Raw genomic sequence first — 26,454 nt, forward strand, 5'->3', positions numbered from 1 at the left:
GCCAATGCAAGTTTAAGACATTATGGGCCAACTGTGCTTAAATATGCATGGAAACATAAGAACAAACATTACCACAGGGACTTCAGGGTGTGCAGAATCTTTCTGAGAAGAGGTGACATTACTTCTGGCTTTAGGCACAGCACTTTTTCCTACTATTGTAGCTTCTGCACTGTTCAGGGAAGACTTGGTATGACTGCAAGTATTTTTCTTTCGTTTTCCCAAGATTTTGTCATCAGTTGGCATTGGTGAAACCTCCACATTGGCATGGAGGCCTGGCTTTAGATTTTCCTCCTCATTCGTTAGGGCAAGGGACTCTTTCTCAGCTAAATTGTTCCCAGAAACCTCAGGACAGATTTTATTGCTTTCAGAAAGAGATGAATCTGTGTCAAGGGTAGTAAAGGCATCTAGAACTGCTGATATAGGAACATCATAATGTGGATAATAAAAGAGGTCGTGGGGAATTACAGAAACTTTAGAAGAGTTTGCTATCATTTCGGGCAATGATGCACCTTGATTAGTAATATCTATGCTCTTGGGAGTGTTTCTAATTGCTAGGGAGAGACGTTCAGATGGAGAAGGTAAAGACGTGTCAGAATTATCCGTGAAATTAGATGACTCAGCTTCTTGATCCGCAGAATCCACTGTTTCTGGAAGTTTAGCTATCTCCTCATGCAGCATCTGTAATACATATTGATGTGCAGTCTGTTCCACTGGAGAATCTGATACTGGATGCTCCCTTGTCAGACCTGATTCATTTTTAAGTGGATGTGAAGTCTGAGATAATGAGCCAGTCTCTCCATCAAGCAATTTTTGCATTTTATTGGACGGCTCCTGCACATCAATTTCTTCTTGGCCGCCTTCTGAAGAACCAACTGGGTCAATGGGATATTCGCTGTTCATAAGGACTTCAGGGGGAAGCTTGTCATTCCTCTTCAGTGAATCTTGCATGTTCGCTTGATTCCCTTCAGGCCCATTTATTTTATTGGCAAGAATGTCGGTCACAGGGCCGGACTGAAAACCAAAGGGTTCAATAACTGGCAGAGAGGTGGGCCTCGGAGGATCTTCTGAATGCAGCAATTCTGTGAGAGTCTCTGAATGATCAGATAAAGGTTGGTTCAGATTGTCATGGAGTTTATTTGCCCTACGCAAATTCTGGTCCTCCTGATCAAGAGGCAGATCAAGAATATGGACTTTTGGAGGTGGTGACTGGCTCCTGTCCCAGTGAGTGGTATAAGTGTGGCCCCCATTCTCATTCAGAACTAAGATCTTCTCTGGTTTTTCTTCCCCTGGTATGTCTTTGATATGGACATAAGTAGATTCAACTGGAAATTCCTTGTCTGGGTCTGAAAAATCTTCCTGTATTGCATGAAGGAAAAATAATGACCATTAATATGGAATAATATTCTGTGCTTCCACCAAGTTAGAGAAATAACCATTGGCTACAATCCTAAAATCACATAAGTAATGCTCCCTCTAAGCTGTGGAGTCTTGTGAGCAAAAATTCTACTTGGTGAGCTACTGGCAGTAAAGTTGTGAGTGAAAAATTTGGCTGCTGCAGAAATTAGTTTTCTCAGGAGCCATCCTCCCTGAGCTAAGACAAAAACGTGTGAGCCGGAGGCTAAAAAACTGTGAGCAATCTCACGCTAACTCAGCTTAGAGGGAACGCTGCTCCTGAATAGATCTACTTAGGGTTGCATTCTATTATCTCAATGTATATGAATGGGGCTAGTGGCCAAGAAAGCTTTATAGCTGATTTAATTGACAAAGATTGACGAGAATTTGAGAATTCCATACAGTCTAGGCAAATCCACATGGCTCTGATTTAAGAGACTGGATGGGCTGCTTTTGCACTTCTGAATTGTACAGTCCAGATGTGCCAGGGGTTTTGATTTAGCCTGTGTTGCTTTCTTTGGTAGATCACTTGGCTGATAGAAACTCACAGAGCTACATTCCTATGGTAGTACTGGAGAGGGCAGAGTTCTATATAAAAAGTGATACTTTTTTTTAAGGGACTCTTCCATGTTCAGAGGCAACATACTGCCAATTCTCAAATGTTTGGATGGAAGAGAGTTGAAAGAAAAGGTTTGGAGTAGGGGATTCGCACATATGGAAATAGTGTTTTTTCATCAGTAGATAAAAGCTTCACGCTAATAATTTATCAACACTGAAATGTACAGAAATACTTGAGTCTGGTGGCAAGCTTATGCAAGCTTCTGTTGGTTATGAAGAAATCACTGATTTGGAAACCATTTCTTCAAAACCTCATCTGGAAACAACGGCTGGCTATGACCCAGGTTGGGCTGCATTGAACAGAGCTGGAGAGTCACTCACTACATCCTGGAAGATATTCCAGAGATGGGATGTACCAGAACACAGCAAACCGCACTGAGTGTGTGTAATGGGGCATCCACAAGGCAAATTCAGAAGGGCTAGAGGCAGTGAAATGCACTTTTCAGTTCACTTATGCTTCTTAGAAACTGGGTGAATCAATCCACAGCGGGTTGGATCTTACAAGCTGATTGGATGGGGTAAAAAAGAAGACGGAGTTCCCTCTGACCAACCAAAAAGGCTATGTTGGGGACTGTAGGATGTGCGTGGACAAAAATAATGTGGGAGGAGGGCTGAAATAAGGCGGAGAATGGAGCGTGATTGTGTGAGCTAAAAAGCTGGCTGGATCCAACCCAGTATCTGCATATCAACTAGTTGTGGATGGCAAAGTGGGAGGAAAGACCACAATTGTATCAAAGTCAGCTAATCAGGAAGCTATGGCTTATAAATCTACTCAGAATGAACTGTTTGTAATAATCACTCCAAGCAATAGGACATAAATCAACTTTTTAATTTTTAAAAGATTTTTAAAAGGTAAAAGGTGGGGAAGAAAGCACATACCCCTTCCAGCTCTGGGAAATGCTCCAAGAATTGTGCAATGTAGGTCACCACTGACTGTTCATCGGGTGATTCGACCATGATGTCTGAAAAGAAATCACACAATATGTTGAGGTTTCCCAACACTTATAAAGGAGGCTGTGAATTAAAACACATTCACAGAACAAGGGTGCAATCCAGCATGCTTCAATGAAAAAAGAATTGAGGACTTTTAATGTATTTACTCTTAATGGCGCCTTCTGGAAGCTTAATATTCCTCTCCAATCACAATCATAAATAGAGACTTCTTTCAGCCAGATAATGTGACCCAGATGACACTTCTGCACAACAAGGTTGCTTTGGTGTTTGGTTGCTGAAGGGTTTGTGGAGTGCTGAGTCTGTGTTGCTTCATAAGGGAAAATGTGCTGACGTCCTCCTGAATCTTTGGTCTCTAGAATCATGGCAATGAGTCTTTGTAGAGAGTCATACCATCTTCCAGAAGTTCAGAAGCAACTGATACAGCTTCCAAGTGAAACCAGCTCTGCAGAGTGCTGATTGGCTGGCCCCTCATAAGCAGTCATAAAGCTCACACCCTCCTTATCTTGCTGTCCAGATGGACAGAAAGGGCCAGCCAATCACAAAGCCATTACCTTCCCCTCATGATCCTAGATTTTTCAAAAGGCTACAAAAATGTATTGTGCTTAAAAGAAATGCACCCCCAATTGGAAGGTCCGGTAGCAACAGTCCACAGAGCCCATGCTTTATCTGTTTGCAGTAATAACCCAACAGGCAAGAAGAAGGCATTCAGCTATGGGGGAAAAAAAGTTACCTTCTGGCTCCAGAAGTCTTGGAATACCCAAATGGTCTTGTGCTATTGTGAAGGCATCCTCTATATTTTCCCGAGATGATTTATCCAAAGCTTGCTTAATGTCTACCAAGCTAGAGTCTATTGCTTTGATTATAGCTAAGAAAGCAAGCCCGCTTCGCCAACTGCTGGTGAAATCCTGAACTGCAACTCCATACCTAGACAAAGGACCAAAGAGGGCATTGTGACAATCCAAGCATACACACAAAAAAACAGAGTGCCAACGTCACAGCATGGTGTGTGGAGCAATGCCAGTTTGCCACAGACAGGGCATCCCTCCAGGGATCTCTCCCTCCCCACACTCCCCTTTCTCCCCCCCCCCTCCGCTTCCCGTCAGGCCTGGTGCAGTCTAGGGCCTTAATTAACAAGGTCCTTAGCCCCCTTTTTCATCAGGGTGCGTCCTGATGTATGGCTGAATTTGAGGCCTAAGAAACCCAGGCAGAATAAGCAAGAAAAGGTTTATTAAACAACTGCTATAACAAGTAATAGGAGAAAAGTTATAAAAATGAAGCAGAATGAATACAGGGCAAAACTCACAAAGGAAGAAGCCGGCCAGAAACCAACGAAGTTCTTCTATGCAACTGCCTTCCTTAGTTCCTACTTTACTTCACTATCTGAATTCCAGTAGGCCAGACTCACCTCACCATGTGGCGAAGAATCATTTCCCTCCAAGAGCAACATCACCACTGCTCAGCTTCCAGGAAAAAACGGCCTCCCTCTCTGTGCTCTCTGTTAGAGCTCTGCCACCTTAGCAGCAGTGGGTGTCCATTTCCCCTCCATTCTCCATCAGTCCAATCCTGAAGTTTGGATGATGCCTGGAAAATGTAGCCCTATTGCAAAATTTACACAAGGCCTCAGGCTAGGGTTGCCAAGTCCCTTGGAGCAGCCGGTGGGGAATGGGGGGAACACTTACCAGGAGCAGGGAAGAATGCCGGAAATTAATGTGACGTGCCTACATGACCTGGAAGTGACGTGGGCATGTTGGGGGAGTGATGCTCTGATTTTCGGGCAAAACTCTATGTTAGAATTAGCTTCTACCATAGGCTTTTGCCCCAAAACAACAGTGTTGCCCACCCCCCAATGTCCCCATGTCACTTCCAGGTCACACAGGCACATCTCGCTAATTTCCAGTGTTCTTCTCTTTTGTAATTTCAGCTGGCTGGCAGCGGAGAGGTAGGGGCTGAAAGCAGGAGACCCCTGCCCCCACCGGGTGACCAGGCATCCCCACCCCAGGCCTCTATGGAAAAGAGGCTTCCTTGAGGCCTACAAGTCACTCCTTTTGTCTGCCTACAAACATTAAAGGCACACTCAAAACTCCTGTAATGTTGAAAGCTTTTGGGATGAAATAACTTCCCAGCTTTAACCATTTCACATAAAGTGACTCAAAGCTAGATGGGGATCCCAAACCTTGTTATGCCTCTGGGCAATTTTGGAATTTCTGAGTAGTGGACATAGGGCTGCCAAGCCCCTTTCTGGGGGCAGCGGATTCCCTGCCTCCAAATTCCAGTGGCAAGAGAAAAATTAAAAAGAAGAAGAGAAGATTGGATTTATACCCCGCCCTGCACTACCCAAGGGAGTCTCAGAGCAACTTACAAACTCCTTTCCCTTCCCCTCCCCACAACAGACACCCTGTGAGGTAGGTGGGGCTGAGAGAGGTCTTTCAAAAACTGCCCTTGATAGAACAGCTCTGACAGAACTATGGCTTGCCCAAGGTCATCCAGCAGGTACAAGTGGAGGACTGGGGAATCAAACCCGGTTCTCCCAGATTAGAGTCCGCGCACTTAAACACTACACCAAACTGGTGTAAATCGTCTATTTACAAGACGTTCTTATCACAGAATTCCTGGTGATTCCTAGAGCTATCCAGAAGTGACAGAATAGTTTTAGGAATTGCCAGAAACTGTATGGCAAGAATTTCCAGTTTTACCATAGAGTTTCCAATTATTCCTATGGCTACCCAACGTCTTTTTAAAAACTTTTCCTGGATAATGCTCCCCCCCCATAACCCTGCCTGGCAACCCTGAGTGGACACCATGAAAACATAGCCAGTGCCTACCCTCATGTTAAGAAATGAAGAGCTACTGTGTTAGGCTTGCCAAGTCCCCCCGGGGGGGCGGGGAAACCCCCACCCCAGAGGCCCGTTCCCCGCCACCAGCGGATGAGGCCCCGGGGGGAACCCCACCCCGACGTGTGCGTCACCCGGAAGTTATGCAACCACGCCGGGCACGCTGGGGGCGGGGCCACGTTGATCGTCACGTCACTTCCGGGTGACGTGCGTGCAGTGCGCATGCGCTTCAGACACCGGACAGGAGTCCCCCGCTCCGGAGGAATTTACACTTGGCAACCCTATACTGTGTTCTAAGAATTATGTTCACATGCACGCATGCAAGACATCTGAAGAAGTCTTCCACCCAGTGGTGCTCTCAGATTATTAGACAACAGCGTGTATTTTCCCATTCTAGCTTAGTCTGTGGGTCTCAACCCCACATCAGTTTCCTGACGAGCAAATCAGGCAAGTACCCACCACTCTCAAACAGTAAAAAAGGAACTGGCACGCCTATCCTTCTGTTAGAAACGGCACACATTTTTGTATAATGGCAAGGATCTGTACACAAACATGTGTGCCGCTGGTCAATAAGAACAGGGATTGTTACTGACACGGGACAGACAGGAAGGGACCAAAAAGGACCTCTTCTCACTCCTGCTGCAAGGCCCCAGCATCCTGGTGGACCATGTGTGAACACTACATCGTCTGCTCTCAAGTTTGCACTGGATTCCCCTGGAATTAAGCCTGTTCTTGCAGACCACAGAGGGAAATTGTTCTTCCATCAGACAAGTGATGGGATTTGCAGCTGGGCTAATTTGAGACATTTCTAGGGAGAAAGGGGGGGAGGGAGCAAGGGGTGCACTCACTTTCTCGTTTTCCTTTGAACCCAGGTTAAAAGGGCCTTGATTGCTTTTCGCTGATCCTTCACTGAGACAGACATGCTTCTCTCCACATTAGGGGTGCTGGGATGAGACGTGTCTGAGTCAGGCCCGCTGGGCCCAGACGACAAGCTGGAAGAGGAGGAATTCCTATTGAGGTTGCCTGTAAGTTCCTTAATCTGGAACGAGAGAGGCGACAGCTGAGGTCAGAAGTCCCAAACAAAGAATCCATCATGCTGCCAACAGGACAAACAACCCTATTCATTTCTCTAGGCGAGTGTCGATAGCATAAAAGTCAGTTCGTGCCAGGTTCTCTTGCACGACACATGCAGTTGATTTGGGGCCAGTTTTGTGCCATCTGAAAACACTTGGCTTGGTGAGGGAAACACAGCAGGGTTGAAGTCAGTTCTGGCCAGCTCCTTTCCAGATTCAGACATGTTGCATTTAATAATAATAACAACAACAACAAGAAGAAGTGGGCTGGGTTCTGACTGTGTACTGTCTGTAGCAACCTCCCGCCCACAGTCCAAAGTGCTCAAGGGAAAAGTCTTCCGTTTTTTCTATATTTCATACAATATATATATATTACATGAAGCAACTCATTGCTCCATATAGGATAATCTTTTAGTAATTAAACTAGTACATAAACAGTACGGAGATGGTGTGGGAGGACTCACCAGAGCAACGTCCCACGAAATCCTGATGTCATTTCCAGCTACATAGCCAGAAGTGGCGTCACTGTGTCACAGGACATTCTAGAATTCACCCAGAACTCTACGGCATCAGGACATTGTGAAGTGACATTCCAACCCCACATTTCCCCCTTGCTGCTTGGGGGGAGAGTAGCCAACAGGGTTAGGACTTCCCCCACCAGATAAATGGCAATCCTAATCAATAAGTACGCTGGCTTGGATCCCATGAATGAGTTCCATGCATGCTAGACTGTCTCTGCTGCAAAGTGAGCTTCCTCTTCTGCTAAAACTTCCACCTGCACAAGACTGATGGTTCTCAATGGGCCTGAATGGTTGTGTGAGTGTATATGTGTATGGCTGTAGATCACTGAAATGATTGCACCTTTAATTTCGTTGTACTGTGTACAATGACAATAAAGTATATTATTATTATTATTTGTGCCAAACAGTTCTAATGGAAAAGGAAGAGCACTCTGCAGCAGATACTAAGGACGTACGGAACTCATCCATATGATTCAAGCCCTTCTCTTCTTTTCTTCCTTCAGCCAAGAAAAATTCAATCCTTCTAGTCTTTTTTTCTTGGGCACTTTCCATATGAAAAACCAACCCGTTCCTTAACTGTCAGGCTCCAGCTTCACTGCACCCAATTTTTTTGCACTCAGAACCCTTCCCAGTTAGAAAAAGCTCAAAACCAGCAATGCCTTCCATATGTACATAATAAGAAAATTACACGGCAACCTCTAATGTCTAATTAAGCAGCCACTCTGTGCAAATATTCTTTGATCAAATTAACCTGGACCAGATCAGCTCTGCATTTCAGCTAATACAAGGTCAACTCTATATGGTATAAGAGGAATTTAGGGCTAGAACTGTCATGTCTCCTAACAACGTTCATTTCATTTCATTTCTTTTTTTTAAGTTAGAAAAGGGGTTTTCATTTCTTTAGGAAGTTTTTTATGCCACCTCGCCTGGGGAACCTGGCCCAAGGCAACTCACCAAACACACAGGAAAACATAACACTTGAAGTTATAAATTAAAACTTAGCATTAAAAAAAACACCCAGTTGGGGAATTTTGAAAAAAAATTATTGAACAGTTTCAAATGAATTGTTTTCTGACTAAAACCACACTATCAAAAATGTTTAAAAACCAGCCTTTTAATGAAAAGCCTGGGTGACAGAAATATTTTGGCCAGGAGCCTAAAAGAAAGTAACATAGGCACTAAATAAGCCTCAGGGGGAAGGGCACTCCGCATGATGAGGTGCCACAACAGAAAAAGCCCTGTCTCTGGTTTCCACCTGCCTCACCTCTGAAAGTGGGGCCACAGAGAGCTGGGTTTGTGAGGCAGATCTTAACCGGTGAGCTGGACAATATGGGAGCAGGCAGTTCTTCAGATCTATATAGCTAATAGCCAAGGGTCCCTCTGTGTGCGGATATCTAAATCCACACATCGGGACCACATGGAGGGTAAACAGATTTTCCTGCACACTTGGGGCACTCCCCAGGAGTGCAGAAAAATCTGAAATGTTGAAAAAACTATATGGGGGATACTTAAATCCCCCCAAAAGTAAAGAAGCATTCCCTGTGCATGCGCAGAGAACGCACTTACCACTGGGAACTGTGGCATAGGCAGGGCTCACTGCCGTTGCTGCTGTCCGGGGCTTGGTGGGCCTGGCAACTGGGAGCTGCATGGTGCTCGCCGCCATTGCCACTGTCGGGGGGGAACCTTGGTGGGCCAGGTGGGATCCGCATGGGGCTTGCCGCCGTTGCCACTGTGTGTGGGGGGAGCCCTGCAGCTGCCTCCTCCTCCATGCAGAGCTCCTGCTGCTTCTGAGGGCCGGGAGCCATGGGGAATACTCCCCCCCTGCGAGTATCGCAGGTCCTTTTTATTGTTTTCCCCTAATTTATAGAGAGCAGACAGCACAGGCCACACTGCTGCTTTGCAAGTGGCAGAGATGTACCAGTCCATGTAAGGAAAACTGTAATGTAGTTTGAAAGAGGTGAGGGAAGACAGAGAAAAAGAGGGGCCTGCTTTCTGGAAGCTGTGGGTCACTAGACATTTTGAATTTGTGGCGCCTTTTCCTCACTAGATAAAACCAGAGCTGGTTCCATAATGAGGTGCCCTGAGGTAGTTCCCTCAGGTGGCATATTTTCAGGGGTAGGGTTGCCAACCTCCAGGTGGGATGTGGAGATCTCCTGCTATTACACTTGATCTCCAAACAACAGAGATGAATTCCCCTGGGGGGGGGAAATGCTTGTTTGGAGGATGGACTCTACGGCATTGTACCCCGCTGAGGTCTTTCTCCTCCCCAAAACCCACCCTTTCCAGGCTACACCTCCCAGATCTTCACGTATTTCCCAACCCAGAGATGGTAACCCTATTTGGGGGGAGGGCAACCTTGTATCCAGATTGCCCACAGCCAGCTTCCTAACCAGCCGGTCAGCTATGGACTGCCTGCAGTCTGACTGTCCTCACTCTCTATGGCAGATTGTTCCACAGGATCAGGTCTGCAGCTGAACTGAAAGAGCAGAACTAGTGTCCTGGAGGAGGGGATAGGAAGCAAAAACTGACTGAAGGCTCTTAGCCTTTTGAATTTGGCTTGTTCACCCCAACCCATAAAGAAACAGATAACATCAGCAGCCTGCACTGAGGCAGTTCTTGTTGGGAATGGCACCGCTGTGTTTGTTAGGTTAGAGGCTGAATTAGTGTCTCTGTCTGAGGCAGTTAACAGGTGCCCGGAAAGGCCTTTCCCTGCCTGAGGCCCTGGAGAACTGCACAAGTCAGAATACACAGCATGCAGCTAATTTGAAACAGATCTCATCTTTGTGCCATTGTTAGGGTTGCAAACAGACCTGGAGAAAAATGTTCTATCCCTTTAACAGAGGCTTAATGTGTGGAAATGAGCAGTTGAAGCTTTTCATGGCATGAATGTAAATAACATCACCTTAAACCTGTGTTACAGGATATTTTTCTCCAGATTTGTTGGCAACCATGGGCATTGTTAACCCCCCAAAAGGTTTTTAAAAGGACATGGGTAGCCTATCTTTTGAGGGTTGACAACTCTAAGGGGGGGGGGGGTTGATCAGCAAAACCTCCCAGGAGAAAAAGAGTTAACCCACCCCACGTGGGAGGCTTGGGGGTGGGGATACAAAGGAGGTGACAACACATGCACCATTACATCACTTCCGTGAAACCCCAGAAGTGACACTGGGTAGGAATCGCTGGAAATACTACGGTAAAACCACCGTTTCCAAAGATTGTTAGAGCTACCTTCTACCCTTCTGGGTTTTCACTGGAAGTGACATGTTTATTTTATTTATAAGCAGGGGTCATTTCGTAGAAAAAGAGCTAGGGGGACTCATTAGCATAACTCATTAGCATATGCCACACCCCCTGACATCACCGGAAGTGTGTCCTCCCCACAGCCGGCGGCGACCTCCAGCGGGCACCAGCAGGGAGCTCCAGGCCCCGCCCTCCCGCACCTCACCTGGGGGGATGGCGTCCCCCCGCGTCCCCCCCCAAATGACCCCTGTTTATAAGAGTTATTGGCTGTCGTTCTTCCTTACAGGAACTGAAGGAGGCTTACAATGTAAATAACAATAAAATGCATACAATATAAACACCACTAATTAAAATCAATAATTTAAAAATGCCAGTAGGCAGAAGAACTAATCAAATTAGCCATCATGAATAAAACTGTTGCATAACAGCGCATGCAATGCTGCTGGATTTTTTTCTTTAAAAAAATAATAAAAATCTTGTCCCAGTGCCACTTGGGACCTGGGAACAGGGGAAGACTTCCTGTTCCAACCAGGGGACTGGCAAAGCTGGGAGGATAAGATCATACATCTCTCAGCATCTCACTTATTTGGACTTGATTTAAATGTTTTTGGAACTCAATTCAGATTACTGACTATTTCAGTAGAAAAATCATTCCAAAGACTACAGAGGTAAAAAGAAACACATTTTTTTAAAAAAAATTAAACTTGGAACAATTTGGTAAATTTGGGGGCTTTTCTACATTGACAATGAAGGCAATGCAGTAGGCATAAGTTCCTCCCCTGAAATGGCCCATAGATGTCAGTATCCTTCCTAAAATTCTGAATCTAGTAGCATGGGATTCACAACTTAGAAGCTCTAGGGGGAAAGTAGCTGATCTAAAGTGCCTGATGACTGGGCACCAGTTGCCTTAAGGCCAACTGCTCTTCACCTTTGGCATAACAAAAATAGATTAAGACCATGCTCTATTAGGGCAGATGACAACTTTTTAAGCATAACAGATCTAGAATTGAACACATTTTTAAATTTCCTTGTGTGTGATACACGGATTTCACTAATTTCAGTAACTTACAGTGCAATCTTAAACATGGATACTCAGAATTAAATCTTGCTAAAATCCACTGGACTTGTTTCCTATAGGAAGTGCGTTCAGGATTGCAACCTTAATTCTTAAAATCTTTCCTAAGATGAAATTCATGGAACTGCTTACAAAGACAGTTTGCCATGAATCCTGCTTTTTAAAAATGTTGCCTCTAGAATGGATATTAAAAAGCTGCCGCACAACTGTGGCAGTTAGTGCAAAAACACAAATACTGCTCATACTTTATGGGTATATGGGATATCTTCCTGCAAAAAGCTTCTTAAAGACTGTGTCATCGAAACTGATTCTTCCCAATACTTCCTTTTTAACATTAGGACTTTAATAGATTAAACATTTGGAATTTGGTCACCATCCTCTGATTCAGAGTATGATATGGTGTACTGAGGAGATATATAGGAAAAATTAATGTATACTGTCATCAATGTTCCCTCTAAGCTGTGGAGTCTTGTGAGCAAAAATTCTACCTTGTGAGCTGCTGGCATTAAAGTTGTGAGCGAGCGATTTGGCTGCTGCATAAATTAGTTTGCTCTGGAGCCATCCCTTCCTGAGCTGAGACCAAAATGTGTGAGCTGGAGGCTAAAAAACTGTGAGCTAGCTCACACTAACTCAGCTTAGAGGGAACACTGACTGTCATACTCCTCTCCTTGCTTTTTTCTCTTCTTTTTTTTTTTAGTTAAGAGATTGAATGTGAAATTTTTATTCTGGGACCTCGTAGGTTGGAGAAGTAAGAATAGGATTCAATTATGACTAATAGTTATTTTGGGATCCCCACTGATTCCTCCCCATCCCGGAGGAGGATGTTAAGAGGAAGTCTAACCAAATGGATTTCATCACCTGCAAGTTGGTTTGGATTTCATCACCTGCAAGTAGGTTTGGCCACAGCCACTGTGGCCCTGTTTTCAAGTCACCAAACAAACTAAAGGTGTTTCTTCAACTGAAGTAACATTTTTTGGGGGGGGCAAACAAGGCTTTTAAAAAAATTAACCTTTGACTACATCCGTTAGTAAGGAGGCTGGCCCCTGTGTGGATAAAGAAAGCCACAAATACACGAGGGCCTAACTAAGCTGTCCCTGGCTCTGTCTCCAAATCCAGTTGACAGATGTGCTCTGCAAGATTTGTTCTCATAATTCCCAGGCACACGAGGGCCCAATTCATATTCGGCCCATAGCATATGGGAAAAGGGGGCTTAAGAGCATTCTCCTTTGCATGGATTCCTGACCTAAAATGGCCCCAGGGAGCTGCTATCTGTCCTGTTGGAGAAATTTAACATGCACCAATAGACTACACATTACAGTTCCCCAATGGGGCAAGTACCAGTTCCCTGGGGCCATTTTGGGTTGTGTGGGAAAACAGTGGGAAGGAACCTCTCTCCTCACAAGCCACAGCAACCAATCAAAATTGGGCCCCCATGCACCTAGGAATTAAGTTCCAAGCACAGAACTCCTAGTGCAGCTCTTGTTGGCTGGGCCCAGGGCCAGACCAGGGGAACACTGTACCAGACAAGGTAGGAGTCTCTATAAACTTGGGAGACTTCCCATGTATGGAGAAAAATGACTGTAATTAAAAAAAAACAAACTTGGAATGGCCTGATGAAGTTTGAGCTGAAAATGTACAAGAGGGGATGGAACGTTGAGAACACATGAGCATCAATTTAAAGTAAAAAAAAAAAGGAGGGGAATATCATGAGAGAATCCTGGATGAGGAGACTGGGGGGTTTTTATCCCCCCCCCTCTAAATTGTTGCCCCTTCCCATGCTTCTTCACAGACCATAGATTGTCTCTTGTAATATTATGCAAAAGTGCTCTGGGACAAATTAGATGTCTTACAATTTATCATACTTTTAATTTTCATGAATGGATGTTTGGCCTGGACATTGCTCACATTTGTATTTGTAGGATGGCAGGTACAGATTGTTACGGCCTTCAACCAAAAACCATACACCGAATTGACTAGTGAGGGTTGAGGGTTTGTCTGCCTTCATCTCAAGCACAGTTAACACTGTTTCTCTAGCCACGTGGGAGCTGCTTTTCTTTATGTGATTTCTCCGTGGCTGAGATAATATTTCAGGGATCTGATCATATTGGTCCTTTGTACAAAAATGGTGTCTTCTCCCTGCAGGGTACTCTCTCCATGGACAGGACCAATGCAATCAACTCCCAGTGATGTGGGGAGCTGCTTCTTGAAAAGCAGTTCCCGCACACCAACTTTGTTTAACATTCCTAGCGGTCTGTGTATGCGGTTTTCCCCCCATCCACACACACAAGAACAGCAGAAAGCCCCCACATTAAAGGGGAGAATCCAGACACTGTTGTGCCCAATCTGGGCATAACTCATCACACTACCTAAATGGGTGGAGGGGGTTGTTGCAGGCTGCACCATGCAGAGGTATGGCAGAGAGGAGTAGGCGGTGACAAGTGACACAAAAGGGTCACCGACATCATGGGAACAGGTGAGTGGATCCCATTCCTGTTCCACTTGCTGCTGTGGTGGGCATGACTTTTTCGCACCCTTGTCTGGAAACGGCTATTCTCTTCACCTGGGTGAGGAAACCCACTTCAAACTCTGATTAAAATGGGACCCATAGTTAGTATTAACGATCGTTAAGGTCAGCGCAGATGTAACGATGAACCTGAATTAAGGCCATTGGGGGACATTAAATGTAAGTTGTGTCAGAAAGAAGAGGAGCAAAGGGGGGAGGGAGGAAGGAAAGGGGCACACTAAGCCAAACGATATCAATTTCTTAACCATACTTTAAAAATTGGGAGAGTTATATCAGGGCCGCCACTCTGAAATGGCTGAGGGCATTATCAACGCTTATATTTCATTCTTGCTTTAAGACTTCCAGACTTTTCTGACCGTGTGGCACTTTTCAATCTTGGCACAAGAAATTGTTCTAAAGTGTCACAGGCAGGACCTTTACGTCTTGCTGAGATCTGAGTTGCTAAAATGGACAAAGCAACATTCATACATTTCCAGCAGAAAACTAGAAAACAAGACCTCTTGATCTTGAATTTGGACAAAAGCCAACTCCTGTACAAGGCACGCTGGACACAAGTAATCTGAGGAAGAAACCCATTTGTGAGGGCAACGGAGAGGACCGGAGTGAGGAAAAGGAAGGAAGAAAGGTGTAAGGGAGGCTCTGAGTCTGACACATTTCAGTTTGTCTAGACGGCTGACACATTTACACCATTGTTAATGCCACGGAAATACAAAGAGCTACTACACACAACAGGAAACCTCTTTCTCCTTTAGCTGTACAAAATTTGTATTCTGTTGAAACTGAATGATCTAATGGAATGGCTAATGAATGGTTCCAGCTTTTTTTTTTACCTGAAAAAACAGGATTACGTTCCATATCAGACCCAGTACCATAGAAGAGTTTCCATCTGCTATTTCTGCAGCATCAATGCTAACCAGTTTTACCTACAGGAAAGTAGGATACAAGCTTTTAAAAGACGCTTAGACAGAAAGAAAAAACAGGTAAATAAATATGCCAAAAATGTGGTTTTATTACAGAATGTACATTTGTCAAATCTAAAGAACAAGAAACATAGAGGCAGTGGAGCTATATTGCAGTATGCTTTAGTTTCCAATGTATTTGATATGAATTATCGGTAGTTCGGATCCAGTGTCAGATTTCCACTAACAGATTTTTGTGGACTCCCGTTTTTCCACTGCATATTCACCCCTCATTCCATTCCCATGGCATTTCAAATGCCCCCCCCCCAAAAGGGTCTGCAGTGCCACAAAAGAAGCTGCCAACTGCCTTTGGTAAGCCACTGCATACAAGTGGCTTCATCATACACATGCAGCTACCTTATACGGAAGGTCCATCAAGGTCAGTATGGTCTACTCAGACTGGCACCAGTTCTCCAGCAGTTCTCCATCACCTACTGCCTGGCCATTTCCCCCCAACTGGAGATGCCAAGGATTGAACCTGGGCATCGCAAAGCAGAGGCTCTTCCACTGAGCCACAGCCCCTCTCCTAATGACAGCTGTTACATGAATTGACCAGTGGCTGACAACACAGGCATGTATACCAGCTCTAAGGCTGGATCTGGCAGCAGAAGAGCCCTCAAGCAATATCTGTCTAGTACATTTCTGAAAAGTACGCAAACGGAGTGTGATTTCAGCTAAGCATACTTTTATTAGTCAGGAACAAGACACCTAGGCCGGCTCGCAGGCCGGCTTATATTCCTACTGAAACCCACCACCAAACACACACACCACTCCCGATAGGCTATTTACAGTGACCGAGAGACCTATTGGCCTCAAAGCCTGGGACCTAGCCCTTTCATTGGGCCTGGCTAGGATCCTACTGGCCCATTGTCTTTTGGCATGAAGCTTGAGGTGTTTGTGCCTGGGGCATGTCCAGGCATGCCCGGCACTGTCAGGGCTCGATACACTACAATTTCCATCCCCCTCTTCCTCCAGGGACCTCAGAGCGGCCTTCATGGTTATCCTTTCCTCATAATTTCCACCATCCTTCCCCTATGACAACAATGGTTTTCCTACTAATAGTTGGGGAAGTGCTGTGGCTCAGTGGCAGAGCATCTGCCTTGTACACAGGAGGTCCCAAGTTCAATCCCCGGCATCTAGTTAAAAAAAAAAAGACCAGGTAGTAGGTGAAGTTGAAGACCTTGACCTGAGAGCCTGAAGAACCTGCTGTTGAGCAGACAATACTGTTTGAAACAGATTTACCAGAAGGACTGGGGGACATTATTCATTCAAAAATACAGTCCGAGGGGAACCGGAACACTGTGGGGGTTTGGAAAAATGATCAGAATGCACTTCCAAAGCAAATGGGACTCTTTAAAAAAACCCTCTCAACTATTATGGCATTTCAGCTATCATTACATCTGCCTTACTGGAAAGCCTTTTATACTTCTTTTTTATATTTGGACATGATCAAGTTGCCCAGGAGTGGGATTTCTATCAGAAGTCTGAGATCCCACACTGATGTTTATTGCAGATGGCAACATCAGAATATTACTCAGTCAGACAAAACTGAATGCTGTCTGAAGTCCAGTTTCTAAGTGATGAAACATTCAGGAATATTTAGCCTTTCCTCTAAACCTTTTAGAATTCTGCATAACCAGGTATCTTGACAAGCCCCCCTTTCACTTCGTGCTTTGCGGTTTAATTCACTCTCAAGTTTGATTAAACAGAAATGAGAATAAAGAGAATCCTTTAGCCCATAGCTTACTATAGAGATTTCAGTCCCAACAAGAGGTTATTGTTGTGAATCATTTCTCTGAAGCAACATTACAAACTCAGTTAAGGACCAAAACTTTGAATGGTTTAATCCCACCACCCTTTAAACGTCAGCTCTATAAAACCTAAGCACTTTCTGTTTGCAAACTGTGTTACAGCCTCTTGGTTCTTGCTGTAACCAGAGGAGGTGGCCCACTATCATCCCCAAGGTGAAACTGGGGAGGGGGAGGATTGTGACTTCCTCCAGAGTTATGCAGATGCAGGACTACTCTCAGTTCCAAGTCCAACTTCTCTATCCACTAGCCCCTCCCATGGAGTCTCCAAACTTGGAACTGTGTCATGGGTCCTGTTAATGAGCACCCAAAGGGGCCTTAGAGACACGCTTTCACAAACTGCACTGGAGGAAGTTCACGAATGCTGCTTTGTGATGTGATGAGAGAAGCTACATCACTGCCAAACACCTCCCCATTATGCAGCTACTAAAGATTTAGGGGCTATGTTTGGATTAGGAAATCAGTAATCCTGGTTGTACTACCATACCCGTTTTTACTTCTCAGTGGTTCCTAGCATGAGCCACTTACAAGTCTATGACCGCAGACACCCACAGAAGGGGCTGGAGATTGAGTCAGTCCATCTCCTTCAAAAAGTTCAGCTTGCCCAGGGAAAGCTCCCTGCCTTAAGTGGGCGCAAGTGACTATGACATAGGAAGGTCCTTAGCAACAAGATGTGTGTGTTAAATGTGATGTCAAAAGCACATGCCAAGTTCAGTGATACTAGAGGAGGGGTTCAGCAAAAACACCATTCAACCTGCTGCAGGTTCCTGATTCAGTGAAGTTTCAGCTATGGCCATGTCTATGATGGCATTCAGACTGGAAGCCATGAGTGGTTTGAAACATGAACAGGCCAGAAATCCTGTCCTGATGCACAGAGCCAAGACTGAAGACTTCCAGGTTTAGGAAGTCTTCAATCGAATGGGTAACCTGAGAGGACATTCAAACTGGGGTGCTCTAACAAACTGCAATTTGTCTCTTGTCTACAAACTGAGTGGTACAGAATCCCTTTGTTAAAACCATTCTAATTCTGATAACACAATCAACTGTGCATGGAACAAGGACTTTCTAAACCTGGATGTTTTCAATCTGTGCAAGGCACAAGAAGGTGAGGAATGAGCAGGGAGGCAACGCAGAAGACTGAAGTTTCAGGTTTGTTCATGTAATGAACAAATTGTGGTTTGTTGTGATGTTGGAATGCAGTCTACAGGCCTGAAGCTGTTGCAGGAAATTCGACTGTTTTTTTTAATATGCATATGGAACTTTTCAGTTTAGAAAACAGACCACTAAGGGTAAATAATATGCAAAGGAGTTCCTGCTACAAAACGAGCCCTGCATATAATGAACAAATTGAGGTTTGTTGTGATGTAGGAATGCAGTCTACAGGCCTGAAACTGTTGCAGGAAATTCGACTGGTTTTTTAGTATGCATATGGAACTTTTCTGTTTAGAAAACAGACCACTAAGGGTAAATATGTTAGAGGTTTATAAAAGTATAGGCTAAGTAAAGAGAGTGGACAGAGAGAATGTTTTCTCCCTCTCCCAAAATACTAGGGCTGCGGTCACACGTACCAGATAACGCGGGGGGGGGGGGGGGGGGGGGCATCCACACGCGCTTTACTCCGCAGCTTCGGCCGGGCGGTACGGGTGGGGGGCGGGGGCGCGACGCTTGCCAGATGTGTCCATGTGACCACGCCCATTAAATCTGCCCGGCATTCATCCCTCCCGCGTGGCTAATTGTGTATGTGATCGGAGCCTAGAACTCACAGACATCCAATGATGTTGATGAGCAGTAGATTCAGAACGGACAAAAGGAAATACTTTACACGAGTGATTAAAATGTGGACTTTGCTGCCAGAGGGTATAACAATGGCCACAAGCACAGACAGCTTTGAAAGGGAACTGGATTCATGGAGGAATGGTCTATCAGTGGCTAGCCATGGTGACTAAAGAGAACCACCGTGTTCAGAGGCAGTCAACCCGTGAATCTCAGTGCTAGGAAGCAATGTCAGGGGAAGGCCTTGGCCTTTATGCCATTATTGGCCTTGCATAGTAACTGGTTGGCCACTGTGTAAAGCAGGATGCTGGACCAGATGGATAACTGGTCCGATCCTGCAGGCTCTTATGTTCTTATCCCAACATCCCTATGTAGGTATGTGCCATCAAGTCACAAATGACTTATAGTGACCCTAGTAAGGGGCTTTCAAGTCAACTAAGAAATGAGGTGACTTGCTATTGCCTTCCTTTGCCTTCCTTCTCTACCCACCATAGTCATGTGACTCATGCAAAGAGGGGAGTAGTAAGGCAGCCATGTAAGACCAGGCCTAAGCTTCTGTTTCTCCCTACTGCAGGTATGCTAAAGTCTGGGTATCACCAGAGGCGAGAGCTTTTGGAATGAGCCCTTAGCCCTATGGCTTTCAGCCCATGGCCCCATGTGAGCCAGGAGTGGAACCAATACCAGATCAGGGTGTTGGATTGTCTTGTATGTATATAGCTTAAACTGCATTTTTTTAAATTATGCAAGCCACTGTAAGTCCCAGCTGTGGGAGAAAGCAGGATAAAAGATATTTGGAGGAGGTATTTGTGAATTTCCTGCCTTATGCAGGGGGTTGGACTAGATGATCCTCGATTCTATGATTCTATTCTATGGAAAATATTTAATACATAAAACCCATTGAATTGAGACATGTTCTGTCCCCTCAGGAGAGAATAAGCATCTCCCCATGGGGAACATCTGCCCTTGCATACTACCCAGAAGCTGCAGTGCCACATGTAAAATTACCCTAGATGGCAACACCAGGGCAGAATGGGTTTTTGCTTGCCAGAGGAACACAAAGTTCCAACCTGTTGCATGCAAAAGTCATGAATTTCCTTTCTAGATTTCCATCTATATGAAGGAAAATCAAATGAGCGACTTTGATAATTTAGCAGAGAAATATAAAACTCGTGATGCCAGAAAGATTCTTAGAATCAGATGACTCAAGTTACTAACCTTTAAAGCGAATGGAGTGAGAACTCATTAAAGATTACAGGCACTGCTTGTTATTTTCTTTTAATAATAAGGCTCTTCTTCCTTTAATCTGGTTGAACATTTTATATTACATTTTAAAAAATATATATATATGTTTTTTTTTAAGAGCCCGTAGGAGTTTCCCCTCACTCTGCATACCATATATATATATATATGACCATCTAGGCTCAATATCAATCAAAACCCAATTTCTTCAGCCTATACGTTACTTAGGAAGTCCAACAACAACTATTTTTCAGCAAGAAATACTGGGAAAAGTGAAGAAGATGCTCTCAGATGTTGAACTACTTACGTTGCTATCCTCCAAAAACTTAAGGGCTTTTGCAATATTGTTCAGTCGAAAAATACGATGGGTCGAGGGCTTGTACTCGTGCAGCTAAGAAACAAGGAAGCAGAGTGGGTTGAAAATTAAGTTTGTCAGTGAGGACTTTAAAAAGAAGCCATTAATAGTCTCAGGTAAGAACTGTAATAGTCAAAGTACATGCAGTGCTAAAGACCTATGAACAAAGCCCCAGGCATATAACGTAAGTGCAAGAATCAGCCACAGGGGTCCCTTCCCCAATGTGGAATGGGATTTTGGAGAAGAAAGAGGTTATTTTTGCCACTGCCCATTTTCCCCAATTGGAAATGCCCCCATATGGGGGAAAAGACAGTAAAGAAAGCAAGCACCTGTCTTTTTCCCCTCAAGTGGTGGCAAAGCAAGCTAGGGGTCCAATTTCCAATCAGCAAAATTGCGCAGGAGAAACAGTTTAAACCCACCTTTCCCCCAATGACATGACTCTAACCCAGGGGTGTCAAACTCATTTGTTATGAGGGCCGGATCTGACATAAATGAGACCTTGTTGGGCCGGGCCACATGTACTACCAGGAGCAGAGATATAAACTTTAGAAAGGACACAAATACAAAGGGTTTTTTTTACTTAAAATAAAAACATGCTTAAAACATTACCACTCTTGCAACATTTTGTATATTTAACAGTGTCTGATAACTGACACCTCTTCCTCTGAATTATTCCATCAAAATGTCTGAGCTGTTGCAATCTTGAGTATGCTGTTCAGGTGTGTATCTGTAAGCTGCAAACCTATGATGATGCAGCAGCAGCAGAACTGGAAGAAGAAGCAGAAGATAGCCAGTTCCACTGTGGGCCTGATAGAAGCCCTCCAGGGGCCTGATCCGACCCCCGGGCCGCATGTTTGACACCCCTGCCCTAATCCATATTGCTTTTCTCTCTCCCCCCCTCAACCCCTGGGAGATGCTTTTTGAAGTAATTTGCAGTCAGGGATCCAGCCATGGATCCTGACCATTATATACAGTTTGGTCCCAAGACTTTAATTTAATAAACCATTCCGCAAAAGGGTATCTCATTGTCTTTTTAAAAAATAGCAACTGTCATTTCTAGAACTGCCAACTCTCTATAGTTGGCTTTGCACCCCTCTTTGTTCAACTGCTGTTTGTAGTATCTGTACATGCCAATTGACTGACTGCCTGACTGACTGACAACTCCTGGTTGGGAAATATCTGGAGTTTGGGGGGCTGCGACCTGGGGACAGTGGGGTTTAGTGAGGGAAAGGACCTCTGCAGAATATAATGCCACAGAGTCCACCCTCTAAAGTGACCATTTTCTCCAGATGAACAAATCTCTACCATCTGGAGATCAATTGCAAATCTGGGAAATCTCCTGGCCCTAACTGGAGGTTGGCAATTCTGGTCACTTGTTAGAACAAGGAATTTTTTAAAAAATTAGATCCCTATAAGCAATTTCCACTATTTTTAAATTCTGCCCCTACAATTTACTGTACTTGTAGGTAAAACAGATCTCCGCTTTTAAGTGGCTACTGCCATCAGGGCCACACTGTAAGTAATGTATTTATGATCAGCATTCGTTTTTTCCTTCCCTATTTAGCCTTTATCAGCCTACATAATGCTTCCGCAAGCTACTTCCTCCCATACCACACAGAGGGAGATGGATGGAAAAGATAATGCTTTGAGATGGTCTAATGGATCACATAAACAGAACTGGTATCGTTGTGAGTCTCAAGGTAAACAGCCCTTGAGAAACTGCAAAGGCATCATGTGAAAAGCACAAGGCAGGAAGAGCCTTTCACAGTCTACCAAAGAAACAATCATGCAGATAACTCATTCAAGGCCACAAATCCTTTTTATATGGCAGTAATGGGGGAGGCAAGAGGGACTGAATCTATTCAGATTTGTACAAGAAGGTCCCTTATTTAAAAAAAAATAAAAGAAAAAGAAAAACACATAATTTTGACATTTGTGTTTGATTTTGTGCTGTCGGGCAATGTTTTTGCATCATCGCCAATGCCCCCTGAAAGTCTATTTTTTTCCTCTTAGAATAGCTGCTTCTGGCAGGTATTTTTTTTTAGGTAAGCTGGTATTTCCCATTTGCTCTAACTCAGTCTAGTAATTTAACACAGCAGAATTCATACATTGTTCTACACTTTCATAACCCATTCCCATTCTTAAGTATGCTGCATGGGGATCTGAGGTAACAAAGGAATTTGCTAAGGTCAAAAAACAATTTCTTACAATGGGTCTCCAGAGTAGGGGGTTGGAAGTATTTTTCTTATTTATATGCACCAAGCTAGGCCCTGGAATTCAGCACATTCAAGTTTTCCTTATTTTAAAAGGCAAGTTTCTAGCTCAGCAGTACCCAACACGAAGACCATGGATGCCCACTGATATACTGGACAACACCCGTCTGCTTCTTCCCTAAACTAAAGAGCCAATCCTGGCTTTCCTCTACCTTGTTAGAGCAGGAGGTGCTTCAGTAGCTCTCAAGAAGCAAAAACTGTGACTTTGGGGACAACTGCTGCCATCATAGGAGGAAGGACACTTAGCTAGAAACTTCCAAAATATCGTAATTGCCCCTCTCATGGCAGACATTTTGTGATTGGTCCCCACTACCCTTTCTCAAAATTCCAACAGTGCCCACAGGCTCAACAAGGTTCTAGATCTTAGCACTGCAACAGTAGGCTTTTAAAAGAGTGGGAAGGGGAAGACTTGGCTTTCACTTGGCTTGCAGCCCTGAAGTGCGTACATATGCTTATAAAAAAGGGTCAACATGTGTTCACTTTACAAATGAAAGTGGGGGCCAGTACCTGGATAAATGTGCAATTTCAATCACACAATTAGCTGTACATGCACTGAACATAGCATGAGAATTACTCAATGCATGTATGAAGAAAAATGGATTGTATGTACATTCGCTGTAACTTGTGAACAAGTTATATAATGTATGCCCGTTGCATGTTATTCCTTTACCAAGAAGTGCCTTCTTTTTTAAATGGACTGAGGAACTTGGGAGTGTGTTCCCTGTGCTTGGGTGTAAAAAAAAGAGCATGGGCCACAATATAAAAGTGCTTCTATTTACATAAGGGATGGGCAGCATAAAATATGCACACTGCAGACCTTGTAAGTATAATCCCTGAGGTCTTGTTCGAATTAGGGGAATGTTAGACTTCAATTTTGTTTTTAAAAATGTCACGCCTTGTAACTTCTGGCCTATACATAAATCTCACTGTGAGGATGTTTCAGCCCCTGAGCAAATACCCCCAGCCATATAGCTTAATATACCTTGCCACAGGAACTGGGTCCATTACATGGCAAGTTTTCCTTCCTGAGGTTCATTATCACTGGTGTTTGCCAGTGAGGGTAGGAGAAGTACCCGGAGGGAGGGAAGATGAACTTGCCAAGAGGATGCCTGTCCTCATTAGAGGAGTACCAGTCAGATGTAAGACAAGCCGGAAAGATCAATTATAGAAAGTAAATAAGAATCCGATCGATTTATGATGCGATACTAAGTACAAGAACTTGGTGCAAAGCATGAGTGGGACAGCGGCTGTTAGTGTAATATGATTTATACAGCTAAAGCTTAACCAGGTTCATGCAATTTCTATCAATGCAACTAAAATGTAAAGATTTGGCTGTCTGGCTCCACATATGAGTCTGATCCTGTCTTTAGGCTGCAAGAGGCCTTTCAAGCTTGACTTTGTTGGAAATGAAGGATTGTGCAGGGTTCCCTTGTAGAGAGCACACAAGTGCTTCAGAAGGGGGCAACGGAGCTAGCAAAACTAAATAGATAAGCTCCTGTATCTTTCCTCTTGTCTGCTCTACTGCTCTCTCTTTGTTTACCCAGAATGCTACTCAAAGGTTTTCCCTCCTTCTGGCATACTTCTCTTCCTACAGCTTCTCTTTCTAACTGTCACGCAGGCAAGATGTGTTCTCTGCAATTTCTCACCATCCTAGCCTAGATAAATAGCTAGAATTCCTATTCTTTGTTTCCTATCAAGGTATGGAGATCCTATACAATAAAGGATTTCTATTACTTTCATGAAGTAACAAGCCTCATGTGGACTAAAGCAACACAACACTTCCACAGTGCAAGGTGACCGTGACCCTATTATTAAAAAATACATACCAATTTTTGCCCTGAGAGAACCTCCAGTAAAGCCATCAAAATTTTGCCATCTTTAACATCAGCAAACAGATCTTTCACTTCCAACGGGGGACTGCACTGCAAAGACAGAAGAGCAGGACTGAAATATGCACAGACATCTTTAATATCCTTTGAGTTGTATTAAAACAAATGAACTGCTCTGAACGCTGAAAGTGTTAAGACACGCGCTGAATAGTGATTGTTATCATCCACATTGTAACAGATTTGAAGCATCCATGGATCTCACTTTCCAGACGTGATGGCCTGTATACCGCTCTACTCAACAAAGTCTGAAGCCTTCTTTGAGCCACTTCCATTGGATTGGTAGAATACAGGCCCTTAATTTCGGCATTCTTCTTTTGCACTCTTACCTTTTCCAAATGCAGATTTATCCATCGGGTAAATGTTCTTTTCTGTACATTTTCCCTCTCCACTGCAAAAGAAAGAAAGACATTGCTCAGATTCTTTAAAGATGGAAAGCTGGTATTAAGAATCAACAAACAAAAATGCATAGGGAAGGGGAATGACGCCTAGCTTTGGCCACCAAATGAGAAGGGAGCACTCACTGGAGAAGACCCTGATGCTGGGAAAGACTGAAGGAAAAGAAGAAGGGGACGGCAGAGGATGAGTTGGTTAGACAGTGTTATCGATGCAACGGACATGAAATTAAGCAAACTTCAGAGCACAACGAAAGACAGGAGGGCCTGGTGTGATGTGGTCCATGGAGTCGCGAAGAGTTGGACTCGACTGTGCGACTGAACAACAACAACCACACACTCAGGGTGGCCCTCAGTTCCTGTTGCCCACTGCCACTTAGAGTGGTTGTGGGGAATAAGGTAAAAAATAAAAAGAATTAAAAATGTTAAAACACTCACTGACATCAAGAGTGTGATGACATCACTTCCAGGCGCAACCTGGAAGCAACAGCGGTAACTTTAGGAATTGCGAGAAACTCAATGGCAAAATCATAGAGTATCCACTGATTCCTAGAGCTACCCATTGTCCCAGAAATGATGTCACTGCAATTATGGTGGTACTCCCCCACACACACTCCTGCTGGTTCTCAGGCTGAAGAAAATGGCCGCTTTGAAAGATTGACTCTATGGCATTATACCCTGCTGAGGTTCCTCCTCAATCCCCCCTCCCCAAGCTCCAACCCCAAGGTCTCTGGGAATTTTCCAACCCAGAATTTGTCCTTCCTGGTAACCGGTAAGAGATGAGGGGGATTTACCAAGAGTGGGACGGAGGCCCAGGTGATGTCACCAGTGATGTGTCTACACTACTTCCGGTGTGTACAGGAAGTGACGTCATCATGTTGCAATGTCAAGGCAATGCTCTGGTATTTGTCAAAAACTGTATAGTAAAAAATGGCTTTTACCACAGAATTTTGGCCAAATACCAGAGCGTCACCTGGAAGTTGCCGATTTGATGGCATCACTTCCTGTGTATGTCAGAAGTGATGTTGCCACACTGCCAGCGATGAAGCCTGGACCTCCCTCTCACTCTTGGCAAGTCCCCCCACATCAAGCCTGAACTCTCCCTAGAAACTAAAATGACTAAACTGAGGCTATCATACTTTGGTCACATGATGAGATGACAAGACTCAATGGAAAAGGCAATAATGCTAGGAGAAGTTGAAGACAGTACGAAAAGAGGAAGACCCAACACGAGATGGAGTGACTCAATCAAGGAAGCCATGGCCCTCAGTTTGCAAGACCTGAGCAAGGCTGTTAATGAAAGGATGTTTTGGAGGACATTAATTCATAAGGTCACCGTAAGTCAGAAGCAAGCTGATGGCACTTACCACACACATACATGACTCAGTCATTCAATCCCCTATCTGCAGTCGAAAAGAGCACAATTTAAGAAGAGTTTGCCCACCTTGTTTGTGTGAAATTGGCCTTTATCTAGGTTCTAGGGTGGATAAGAGCATAGGGAAATGAGTTCTTCTCTTGGGTCTGTTTGGGAGACCTGA

The 26,454-nt window shown here is 44.3% G+C and overlaps 1 protein-coding gene across 1 annotated transcript in view; it reads right to left on the reverse strand.

The window, feature by feature from the left end:
- The window catches only part of CLMN (calmin (calponin-like, transmembrane)), a 98,073-nt gene that overhangs the window by 13,911 nt on the left and 57,708 nt on the right, over positions 1-26,454 (reverse strand). Inside the window, exons 2-9 of the mRNA XM_015416339.1 lie at positions 24,851-24,912; positions 24,462-24,557; positions 20,315-20,398; positions 15,059-15,151; positions 6,644-6,834; positions 3,695-3,888; positions 2,890-2,972; positions 73-1,356 (exon numbers count right to left, since the gene is read on the reverse strand). Of these exons, the coding sequence (XP_015271825.1) occupies positions 73-1,356; positions 2,890-2,972; positions 3,695-3,888; positions 6,644-6,834; positions 15,059-15,151; positions 20,315-20,398; positions 24,462-24,557; positions 24,851-24,912 (2,087 nt within the window). The remainder of the gene's footprint in view (positions 1-72; positions 1,357-2,889; positions 2,973-3,694; positions 3,889-6,643; positions 6,835-15,058; positions 15,152-20,314; positions 20,399-24,461; positions 24,558-24,850; positions 24,913-26,454) is intronic.

This window comes from Gekko japonicus, unplaced genomic scaffold (genome assembly GCF_001447785.1).
Source record: "Gekko japonicus isolate JY-2015 unplaced genomic scaffold, Gekko_japonicus_V1.1 scaffold917, whole genome shotgun sequence".
In the NCBI taxonomy this organism is placed as follows: Eukaryota; Metazoa; Chordata; class Lepidosauria; order Squamata; family Gekkonidae; genus Gekko; species Gekko japonicus.